General features: G+C 46.5%; 1 protein-coding gene across 1 annotated transcript in view; it reads left to right on the forward strand.

Moving 5' to 3' along the window:
- The window catches only part of ANO2 (anoctamin 2), a 334,097-nt gene that overhangs the window by 61,157 nt on the left and 260,562 nt on the right, over positions 1-12,378 (forward strand). The window contains exon 3 of the mRNA XM_068970582.1: positions 969-1,067. Within this exon, the coding sequence (XP_068826683.1) occupies positions 969-1,067 (99 nt within the window). The remainder of the gene's footprint in view (positions 1-968; positions 1,068-12,378) is intronic.

The raw sequence follows: 12,378 nt of genomic DNA on the forward strand, positions 1-12,378 counted from the left end.
AAAATCCTGCCTATGATTTATTTTTTATGATATTATATTGAGTTGTACCATTTACACTTATTATTTTTATCATTAGCTTTTGTTGTTGTTGTTTAGTTGCTAAGTAATGTCTGATTCTTTGCGACTGCACAGATTGTAGCCAGCCAGGCTCCTCCTGTCCGTGAAATTCTCCAGGCAAGAATACCAGAGTGGGTATATCTCTCTCCAAGGGATCTTCCTAGACCGGGAATCAAACCCGAATCTCCTGCATTGCAGGCAGATTCTTTACCACTGAGCCACCTGGGAGTCCCTTATAGGCTAGATGAACCACTTTGTGATTTGGGTTGTGACACAGCAAAATCGTAGAACAAAAATAAAAATTTAATATTATTTTATTAAATTATTAATTATAATATAAAACATTAATATTTACTGAAAATATCAGTATGGAGGCAGATTCCAGACTGTTCCCTGAAGCCAGCAGAGGTAACTCGCAGTTAGAAAATAGATGATGAACGTTTACTGTTCAGCGCAGGGAATTATACCCATTATCTTGTAATAACCGGTAATGGAACATGATCTGCAAAAAGACTGAATCACAATGCTGAGCACCTGAAACTAATACAATATTAAAAATCAGCGATACTTCAACAAGAGTAGTTGATGGGATTTCTGTGAAAACTGTAATTGCTTACATTTAAAATCTGAACACAACTGTTTTAATTCCTCTTTTTCTCTCAAGTCCCCAGACCTCCAGGGACTGCTCTTGGGGAATGCTTCCCCACTCTGGGTGAGAGCATTTCTGAGCCAGAAGTGATGAATGGGATACGGGTGGGAGGGGGCTGGCCCCCAGTGAGGTATAAAGAGAACAAAAACCAGAAACGGAAGAAATAACACGTCTGGGCTTCTTGTTTGGAAGAATCGGGGAGCTTGGAATGTAAGCCATGACCTCCTAAGCGCTGCTGTTTCTTCTTCTTTGTCCCTTCCAGAGCAAAAGCCAGGGCTCTGTCTTCGTCCGGATCCACGCCCCGTGGCAGGTGCTGGCCCGAGAGGCGGAATTCTTGAAGATCAAAGTTCCCACCAAGAAAGTATGAGCACGTTTCTCCCGGGTTCTGGGGTCTCTCGAGGGCTGGATGCATGTGAACAGTGTTGGGAAGGGGCTGGGTAGAACGCGGGTGTTGTGGAGTTGAATCCTGCTTGCTTCCCTGGGGACGCCGAGGTTGGGCAGAAGGGACTTGGGAGACACTGTCGCCTCAGAGCACCGCTGACATGCTCTGCAAGAAGCTGGTCGTTGCCGTGGTCCAGCTTTTCAACTTCTCCTTAAACCTCCTTCTCCCTCCCTTCCAGTCCAGCCAGGCATTTCTTTTTTTTTTTTTCATCCCCTCCACCCAGATCCCTGGTCTATATATAATCTTTTTAAAAAAGTCTTTATTGAATTTGTTACAATATTGCTTCTGTTTTATGTTTTGGCTTTTTGGCCATGAGGCATGTGAGATCTTAGCTCCTGGACCAGTGATCGAACTCTATCCCCTGCATTGGAAGATGAAACCCTAACCACTGGGGCACTGGGAAAGTTCCCAGGCTTTTCATCAGAGTGGGCAGTGGTAAAGAATCTGCCTGCCAGTGCAGGAGATGAAGAAGATGTGCGTTCAACCCCTGGGTCTGGAAGATCCCTGGAGTAGGAAATGGCAACCCACTCCAGTATTCTTGCCTGGAAAAGCTCATGGGCAGAGGAGCCTGGAGGGCTGCAGTCCCTGGGGTCGCAGAGTCAGGCACGACCAAGCATGCATCACACACAGCAATGAGAGTGGACGGCAAGCCTTGCCGATGGGGTGGGCAGCACGCAGGGAGGCGTGGGTTCTCCAGACTTGCTGTGAAGACACCTTTTCTGCTTGTGATGCTGCCCGTAAGTGTGGTGTTACGGTGGCTTTTGTAAAATAGAAGGTTCTTTCTCATGTGAGTTGATCACAGTCATCTGGGAAACGTGTTCACAGTGTTCATGCCCCAGCCCAGCTGGGACTGTGATCTTGTTGGCTGGCGTGGAGCAAGGCTCTGGCAGCAGTATTGTGGGGAAAAAAAAATCCCCAGGAAAGCCCCACAGTTTAGATGATTTTCAAGGTCCTTTTCAGCCATTAGAGTCTATATATAATTAAAAAAATTTCCTGGAGAATTCCTGGGTAACAGCTTCCTTGCATAAGAAAATCCAGCAAATATCTCCAAAGAGAAAGGAAGTGTGTCCACAGATTTCCACTGATTTGGTCTTCTTTTTTTATTAGGTATTTTAGGGAAAAGGGATGGTTATTGACTTTGAACTTTTGAGGTGTTTCTAGGAAGGCCCCCAGGGCAGGTGACGCTATGGTTTAACCAGAAGTGATCTGTGGGCAATCTCTGTCTCTCAGTCCCTCTCCCTCTCTTCCACACACACACACACACACACACACACACACACACACACACACACATCTTATCTCACAAGTGTTGACCTAGTTTTGCAGAGATCACGACTTCGTCATCATCATGTCCACCCTCCCCGTCATTAACAGAAATTCCTATTGGCTGCGTTCTGCACAACCCTGGTCATCACCTGACTTCTTGTCACACTCTCCACTGTCAGTGACATGGTTAGAGTCAGCGAAACATTTGGATTAGCTTCGTGGGCTGTGTTTACACCATCCTCACCACCAAGAGATCTGTGGCCCCATCAGAAGTCATCCGTCACATACCATGCTGTGTGATGCTGTATCATGCACCCCTTACTCAAGAAGGATGAAGCCTGTGGGTTCTGTTCTGATAGACTTATTAAGATGGATAGCACATCCGTGGCAGGTGGACAAATGACTACTGAGCAGTGAACAAACATGGGCATAAATATAGCTACAGACATCTTGCCAATAAGAGGCACATGTTTAGGGGTTGCGTGCCTGAGAGTCTTGGTTTCACAAGAACCATGCTATGACCTTCTCCTCTTCATTTGCACTGCTCTGCCCTCTGTCTCCTGACCCCTCACTCCCAAACCGCTGTCCTCAGGTGCAGGCGCCGTCTTGAATCTGGACCTCGGCTCCTCTGATGCTTTCCGGGTCTGCTGGCCGCACGACCCAAGTCAGCCTCGGATGGAGGCGTCCGCTTCCCTCTGGAGGTGTCCTCACTTAACCCACCTTCTGCTTCTCTTCCGTCTGCAATACATAGATATTTCTTCTCCTTCCTCTGGCTTATCTGGATAGCTAACGTTCTCTTAATTTCTTCGATTTGTATCTTGCTGCCTATGTTTCTATCTCCGCTGGCTGATCCCCGGACAGAAGGTGAGCAAACTTCGATGCCCTTGCTAGTGCTTCTGTTCCCCAGGACAATCCTTTTAGCAGGAAACGTAGAGACCCAGGAGAAGTGTGGGTCCTCCTTCTCTCCCCTCTCGGCTCTTCTCTGTTGCTAGTGTCTTCCATCCTTCCTTCCCCCGCCTGCTCTTCTGTCCCTTCTTCCCCCTCCCACTTCTTTACTGGTGCCCCTTCCTAGCCTCCCTCCCTGTTCATGAACATCCGTCCATACCTATCATTTCCTCCTTCTCCTCATTCCTGATCTCAGCCCCTAAGTAGTGCTGGCCTCTGGCCCCTTTGGTCTCCACGTGTCCTTCCACAAGCTCGTAGCTACGGGAGCATAGTTCTCGTTACAGAGCATGTCTGCCCTCAGAGCCTATGTGTCCCCATATTCTCAGCCTGTTGGAACTTACCATCCATCATGTAGGATGTACCTGCACTTGTATTTGCAGGTAAGATGATTAGGACAAGGTTGTATTATGATGAAGCCATCTTGGAGTTGCCTTCTTTTTTTTTTTTTTTAAAAATATAATTTAAATATATTTGATGTATGAAGTGAAAGTGAAAGTGTTAGTCGCTCAGTCATGTCTGACTCTGCGACCCCCTCTGGAGCCCACCAGGCTCCTCTGTCCATGGGATTATCCAGGAAAGAATACTGGAGTGGGTTGCCATTCCTTTTCTCCAGGGGGTCTTCCAGACCCAGGGATCGAACCCAGGTCTCCTGCATTGCAGATAAATTCTTTACCGTCTGAGCCCCTAGAGAAGCCCCATTTGACGTATAACCTTGTGTAAATTTAAGTTGTACAACATCTTAATTTGGTCAGTGTATAGACTGTAATATGATTGCCATTGTAGCAATAATTAGTATCTCTGTCATGTTACAAAACTATCCTTTGTTTTCAGTGGCTGGAATCTTTAAGTTCCAATCTGTTAGCAAGTTTGGTGGTTATGATACAATATTGTTGGGCATATTCCCTGTGCTGTGCATTAGCTCTCTAGGGTCTATTTACTATGTGTTGCAAGCTTGTACCCTTAAACAGCATGTCTTATCCCTCCAGCCCCACCCCCTGGTGACCACCATTTTTTTTTTAAGGTTTGCAGCTATTTTATTATCAGTGTACATTTAATACAATGAAATCAACACTGATATATTGAAGCCTAGTTAATAGTAGTGACTATATTATTATATTATATAACATAGATGATTATATTATTTTAAACAACAAACTACCCTGAAAATTAATGTGATAAACTTCTTGGTCATAATATTATTAAGAAATATGTAATATATACATTGAAAACATGGTTGCTCAAAATTTGAAAATGGAAGTGAACTCATTCGGGCAGAGTCAGAGTTCGACTAAAGGAGCAGGTCTGTGGAAGGACCCCCTTGTTTCAACAAGTTTGGCTTTTTAGATTTCACATGTAAGCGATATCATACAGTATTTTTCTTTCTCTGACTTTTCTCACTGGGCATAGAGTGCTCCAGGCCCACCCATGGTATTGCAAATGGTGGGATTTCCTTCTTTCATATGACTGAATCATATTCCGTTGGATCTGTGTGTGGATATATAAAATCTTATAAACATGGTAATGGATAAAGACATATAATGTGTGTGTGTGTGTGTGTGTGTGTGTGTGTGTGTGCTTAGTCATACCTGACTCTTTGCAACCCCCATGGGCTGTAGCCAACTGGGCTTCTCTGTCCATGGAATTCTCCAGCCGAGAATACTAGAGTGGGTTGCTAGTTCCTCCTCCAGGGAATCTTCCCAACCTAGGGATTGAACCCATGTCTCTCGCATCCACTCTATTCTTTAGCGCTAGCACCACCTGGGAAGTGCCAATATAGTGGATATTGAATATTTTATGTATTTTTATATGTAAATAAATATATTATAATTTATATTATATATTAATTATAATATACTGTAATTTATATAATTACATACTATATTATATTTATATTATGTTATATACTTATATAATATTTATATATTATAAATACAAATAAAATTTAAAATATATGTATGTCTTTATACACACACACACACACACACACACACACACACACACACATATGTCTTCTTTATCCATCACCCATTGATGGACTCTCAGGTTGCTTCCTCCCCTCCTTCCTTCCTGTTTTGGAGCCATAGCCTGGTAGACTCTGCATCAGATGAGTCCTTGAGAGACCAGCCTTCCAGCTCTGGTCCTGGACACACTTGCTGTGTGACTTGGGAATGTCACTTCATCTTGCAGAGCCTCAATTTTCTCATCTGTGAAGTGGGCATAGTAATACCTGCCCTGTTTTTCCTAGAAGATTGTTGTAAGAATTCAGGTCTTAACTGCTGCTATGGGAATGCAGAAGTTTATTATTGTGTCTGTGTTCTCAAATATTTTTATGTGTGTTCTCAATTCCTCGTTCCCCAGTCACTTTCCCTCCTGATGCAGTAGGCAGCCAACACTGATGGAACTCCTGGCGGAAGGGGGTCTGTGGAGAGACACTGAGAGACTCAGAGGCAGTCTGAGCCCTCAGAGTTCACAGCCAAGGGCACAACAGGTGGAGTGCCCGCATTCAGACACCCTGTGCTAGATTGCTCAATTGTGTCCGACTCTTTGCGACCCTATGGTGTGTAGCTTATCAGGCTCCACTGTCCATGGGTATTCTCCAGGAAAGAATACTGGAATGGGTTGCCATGTCCTCCTCCAGGGGATCTTCCCCACCCAGAGATCGAACTCACATCTCTCATGTCTCCTGCATTGGCAGGCAGTTTCTTTACCACTAGTGCCACCTGGGAAGCCCATCTTATTAAATACTGTGCCACGTAACCAATTAGCATGGCACAGCTTCCATCTAGGAGAATGCTGGTCCTGGGAGTCTGGGAGAGCAAAGCCAGGGGGTGGCCCTGAAGAGGCTGCAGGTGTAACAGAAGGAACTTGTCCCCGTGGTGTCGAGTCCCCAGACCCCACACAGGTGGGCCGTCCTGGCATCCTTCTGCCGCAGGGCTCCAGACCATTTTCCTATTCACAGAATGCAGTGGCAAGTAGTTGGCCTCCCAGGAGGATGTCATAACTACCCATGCTGGGTGGCATGCATTTGCTTGCAAAAGTGAATTCGAGAACCAAGTCTAGGAGTGGGGGTGGGGTTTAAACCCAATTCCTGGGGTGAGAAAGGAGCATGGGGGTGAGGCTGACCTCTGCAGGCCTGGTGTTGGGTCCAGTGGTGTTTTCTCTTCTCTTAAAAAAAATTTTATTTATTTGACACACATCCCACTGTGTCATGTGGGATCTTTTTTTAAATTAAATTAAATTTTGTTTTTAGTCATGGCATTTGGGATCTAGTTTCCTGACCAAGAACTGAACCTGGGCCCCCTGCACTGGGAGTGCAGAGTCTTAGCCACTGGACCACCCGGGAAGTCCCTCCCTTCTTTTTAATGGGCTTGGGAAGTGACTACAAAGAGAGTAACCGCGTTTGCAAGGATTCGTGTCCTGGCGGCAGGGGGAGCAAAGAGGAAGACTGAGGCATAGGTGGGGTCACTTAGCATCTTCCGGGCTGGTGGAGGCAGGATTATAACTCAGCAGGGTCCGGAGAGACCGGGAAGATGGGGAGGAAATCCCAAAATTGAGATCTCCAACCTGGAGAAATCCACAGTAATGAGTCCAGGGACACGGAGTCCTGAGCACAGATATTAACCGGGAGGGGGATCTTGGAAGGAAATGTTTGTTTTCCAAAAACAACAACAGAGGAGCCAGTGTTTTGTGAGGGACACTCAGTGTCCCTGCACGGGAAAGAGGCGGGAGGCCTGGCCTTTGGCCCTGAGCAGCCTGGGAAGGTTTGAAGTGCATGCTTTCTCACCTCTGCTCTTTACAGAAGTGGCCCGTATAGACTGTGGTCAATATCTATGCTGATTTCTCACTCATCTTATTTAAAAATATTTTATTGGAGGATAGTGGCTTTACAATGTGGTGTTAGTTTCTGCTGTGTAGCAAAGTGAACCAGCCATGGGTATACATCACTTTTTTATACATATGAACGAGCACCCCGCCACCCGTCCCCGCCATGCTCACCCCTGATGTCCACTTCTACCCCACGAGCCACCTCCCAGGAACTGGTGAGGACGAGATGACGGAGTCCATTCTTGTGTTAATGCAGCAGGTTCATCCAGCAGCTAACCCATGTCCCTGGCGTTGTAGTGCAGATCTTAACCACTGGAGCACCAGGGAAGCCCCATCTTCTCATTTTCATGAACTGAAATCATATAGAATTGCCATTAAGAATTTTCTGATGAGAGTGAGAAAATCAGTGTTACCATGTTGGACCAAATAAAATTCCAGTTAAAAAGCAAAGAAATGTGGCATTTTAGTTAACCTGAGTGGCCCCTTAGGAGGAAAATATTAATTCAATTAAGGTTCATAAATTATTGGAAGTTGTTCCCTGTTACTTACTGATGACTCTTAGAAATTCTGATTTGGTAACTGTGACTTCTGCAAAACTTCCATGGGAGGACCCTCCCCAAATTCCTGATGCCCACTCAGCCAGGCCAGAACCTCTGCCTTCTCAGTTATCCAGATTTGAGGCTTGGGTTAGTGAGGTTTCTCTAGAGAAACAGAACTAACAGGGTTGTTATTATTGTTTTTCAGTTGTCCAGTTGTGTCTGACTCTTTGCAACCCCATGGACTGCAGCATGCCAGGCCTCCCTGTCCCTCAGCCCAAGGTCATGTCCATTGCATCGGTCATGCCATCCAACCATATGTGTGTACATATATTATGTATATATATTTGGTATATATATGTATATATGCATATATATGTATATATATATAATCCTCTTCTATCCATGGAGTTTTCCAGGCAAGAACACTGGAGTGGGTTGCCATTCTCTTTTCCAGGGGATCTTCCCCACCCAGGGATCAAACCCGAGTCTCCTACGTTGCAGGCAGATTCTTTACTGTCTGAGCCACCAGGAAAGCCCCTCCTGCCCTGCCGTAAAGGAAATGGTTCATTTTTGTTCAATCGCTTTCCTACTGAATGCCTGTTAATATCTTGGGGGAACCAATTGTCTGCAGAATGTACTCTGGGAAATTACATCCTAGGTTAAGTAAACTAAATTAATTCAAAGTTAAATTAATTAAGTTAATCCTAAGCTGGAGAGACAGAGCATTCAAATTATTATTTTTTCATTATGATGGACTAGATCGGGGGCTTTCCTGGTGGCTCAGTGGTCATTTGCCCATGCAAAATTCAGAAGCAGAATCACATCTTTCCCCTCCTCACCTTGACCCTCTTCTTCCTTTATCAGGTAGTGACTGAATTCCTCTGTGAGATTATTTTGGTAGTTTAGTGATTCCTCCCTGGCAACCAGACCGTAAAAAGCAGGAGAAACTCCATGAGCTTTATTGAAGATTGAGATCTTCTAGGTCCTTAATCCTTGGAGGAGGGCCACTGACTACTCAGCCTTCATGATGCCTTTCAGGACAGATTCTTTCGATTATTATAAATATCTGATGATTTTTGAATACCGGAGGGGTAGCTGTTCACACTGATGGGCTGTGGGTGCTCTTCTTGTTGTCGCTGCCTGTTCCCAAGCATTTGTTTTTAATAGTGATGTGGGGTTGGGTTTATATTTGATATCTTTATGGGCTCTTTGGTGCATGCCCTTTGATTGCTATTTAAATAGGCTGGAAGGAGTACGGAACACTTTTTATTCGATTTTGTTTTCTGTGATGCTTTTCATCTTTAAAAATCAGAAAAAAAAAAATTGATGCCACCTCCGTGCCATTGTTTCCGTGTGGAACCTGCGATGCTTGGGGCCACCTTCTGGATGTGCACGCAGAAGACCACAGACCTGACTCAGGGCTCAAAAACAGTGATGCCAAAAACATGAAAATATAATGGGAAGTGAATTTGCATTTTTGAAAATTAAGTTGTTTTTAGGCTCGTGATTGAAAAAAATTGAAAGAGAAGTGGTGGTTTTCCTTTTGAAAGCCTCACATCCGACTGAACTGGGGCAGCACGTGCCAGATGCGTGGGCAGGGACCTGGACCCTGGACTCCGTGCTGGTGGGCTGAGAGCAGAGGGCAGTGGATAGAATTTGTCAACTATAGTAAAACAAGACTGCGTAGCTGGGATATGTGGTCGTTTTCTCAGTGGGAGACATGGGAGCATGGGCCGTGGCTGCCTCTGTGGGCGGGGGAGGAGAGGAGCAGCGAAGGAGGAGGGGCGGTCAGCTTCAGGCACCTGGGTCTCATGGGCAGAGCTCTTCTTACTCAGTAAGAACGGGGGTCAGTGATATACTGGTTATTGGCCATCAGTTCAGTTCAGTTCAGTTGCTCAGTTGCGACCACATGAATCACAGCATGCCAGGCCTCCCTGTCCATCACCAACTCCTGGAGTTCACTCAGACTCATGTCTATCAAGTCGGTGATGCCATCCAGCCTCTCATCCTCGGTCGTCCCCTTCGCTTCCTGCCCCCAATCCCTCCCAGGATCAGAGTCTTTTCCAATGAGTCAACTCTTTGCATGAGGTGGCCAAAGTATTGGAGTTTCAGCTTCAGCATCAGTCCTTCCAATGAACACCCAGGACTGATCTCCTTTAGAATGGACTAGTTGGATCTCCTTGCAGTTCAAGGGACTCTCAAGAGTCTTCTCCAACACCACACTTCAAAAGCATCAGTTCTTCAGCACTCAGCCTTCTTCACAGCCCAACTCTCACATCCATACATGACCACTAGAAAAACCATAGCCTTGACTAGATGGATTGTTGGCAAAGAAATGTCTCTGCTTTTCAATATGCTGTCTATGTTGGTCATAACTTTTCTTCCAAGGAGTAAGTGTCTTTTAATTTCATGGCTGCAATCACCATCTGCAGTGATTTTTGAGCCCCAGAAAATAAAGTCTGACACTGTTTCCACTGTTTCCCCATCTACTTCCCATGAAGTGATGGGACCGGATGCCATGATCTTAGTTTTCTGAATGTTGAGCTTTAAGCCAACTTTTTATGTCTCCTCTTTCACTTTCATCAAGAGGCTCTTTAGCTCCTCTTCACTTTCTCCCATAAGGGTGATGTCATCTGCATATCTGAGGTTATTGATATTTCTCCTGGCAATCTTGATTCCAGCTTGTGCTTCTTCCAGCCCAGTGTTTCTCATGATGTACTCTGCATATAAGTTAACTAAGAAATTGGCCATAGTGGGCATATTTACACCATGGAAATCAGTGACAGCTACATATCAGCCATCCAGCCCCCCACAAGGAGGAGGTTGGTAGGTGTTTACCAGCACATGAAGAATCAGAGCCCTGAGAATGAAGATGGAGTGCACAGTCAGACGGCCACCGTGGACTAGCCCTCTCTGGTGGTGGGGGTGGGCAGGCTGGAACCTGAGGGTGTTATGTGATTTCTGCTGTGGACATTCAAGTGCTGTTGGTCAGAAAGCAGCTGGGAGTGACCGTGTCTCTTCAGGGACTCTGAATTCATGCCATATCGGTCACCTCTGGTACAGAAAGGAACTTCCCACTCCTGCCCACGTGCTCACTGCACGCCAGCTACACAGATCCTCCAAAATACAAGCCTGTTTTCCTCTCTGGGCCTTTTGCTTGACCTTCCCTCTGCCTGAGGTCCTCCAGATACCAGGAAGCAGTCCCCCACTCCACCGGGGTCTCTGCACAGACTGATATACCCGACTACCCTGTGTGAAGTGGGCCCCTGTCTCTCTTCTTCTCTCCATCCCCTTCTCTTGTGTGTGTGTGCGTGTGTGTGTGTGTGTGTGCGCGTGCGTGCGTGTGTGTGTGTGTAACACTCAGCACTGCTGGATACTGAGCAGTGTATTCTTTGCTCATTGTCTGTATCCTCACTACCCTGGGAGCTCCAGGAGGGCACTGGGCTTGTTTCCTCCTATCAGCAGCAGCACCTAGAACAGGCCTGGGGACAGGGCAAGCAGTAAATCAGCATCTGATGATGAGTGAGAGGGTGGGTCTCATGTACCAGCCTGGTCATTGGTCCTGGCTTACTGCAGAGTGATGCTGAGACGGGTTCTGAGTCTTCATTCAAGGGCATTGGAAGGAAGCTGTGGTCCCTCAGGGTGGTCTGCGAGGGGGTGGGGGGAGGCAGCATTGCGGTACATGGACCATAGCAGCCATCCCTTATCTGGGTCCTCAGTAGCCCCTTCAGTTACCAAGAAAATCATTTAGAAATAGTCTAATTGTACCTGGAATGGGGCTGGGTTGTGTGTAAGGAGCCCTAGACCTTGGAAAGATCACGTTTTTTATTCATTCACCCATCCATCCATCCGCCCAGTGAAAAGTTACTATCATTCTGTCTGAGATATTCTGCTGATGGCTGGTGATGCAGAGGTGACTACAGCTGGTCTTGGCCCCATATGGCTTCGGTGTGGGGAGGATTCAGAAGTTAAATAGCTGGTGATGAGCTGGGAGGCACAGGAAGCAAAGATCAGGGTAGACAGAGAGCTAACGGGAGGAGACCAATTCAGATGGGGGGGGCGGGTGCAGGGTACCAGAAGGGTCCATTTGAGCTGAGACCCAAGGGATGGGTAGGAGTTTTCCAGGTAGGGAAGGCAGGTGAGAACCTTCCTGGGAGAGGGAAGGACATGTCTTCCCACCCCACATAAGAAAACCCTGGCCTGTGCAGGGAGCTGGGAGGAGGCCAGTGTGCGTGAAGTACAGAGCCTGGGGACGGGGGGTGAGGGGGTCGGTGGGTGGGGACTGAGGCTGCAGTGGGAGGCAGAGGTGGGGCTGGAAGGGACTCACCAGCCATGTAAGTAGTTTGGATTTTCTCCCACATTTTGAAAGTCAGCAAACATTCATTCATGTGTAGAGGACATTGAAAATGTAATTAAAAACCATAAGTGAATCCAGAGTTAGACCTCAGAGAATGTGCGTTTTGTAAATACATTGCTGTGTGCATTTGGCGAGGCTGCGGACAGGACATTGATGGGCACAGAATGGGGTGGAGGGACTGGGGAGCTCCTGCTCTTGGTGGGCGCTGGGGCTCCTTTGGGCTCTAGATGCAGCTGAACAGAGTGGCTCCCAGTGCTCTTTGCATCTGGATTGGTGGGGGGTTTAACGTCTGCTTGAG

The sequence above is a fragment of the Capricornis sumatraensis genome, chromosome 4 (assembly GCF_032405125.1).
Source record: "Capricornis sumatraensis isolate serow.1 chromosome 4, serow.2, whole genome shotgun sequence".
NCBI lineage: Eukaryota > Metazoa > Chordata > Mammalia > Artiodactyla > Bovidae > Capricornis > Capricornis sumatraensis.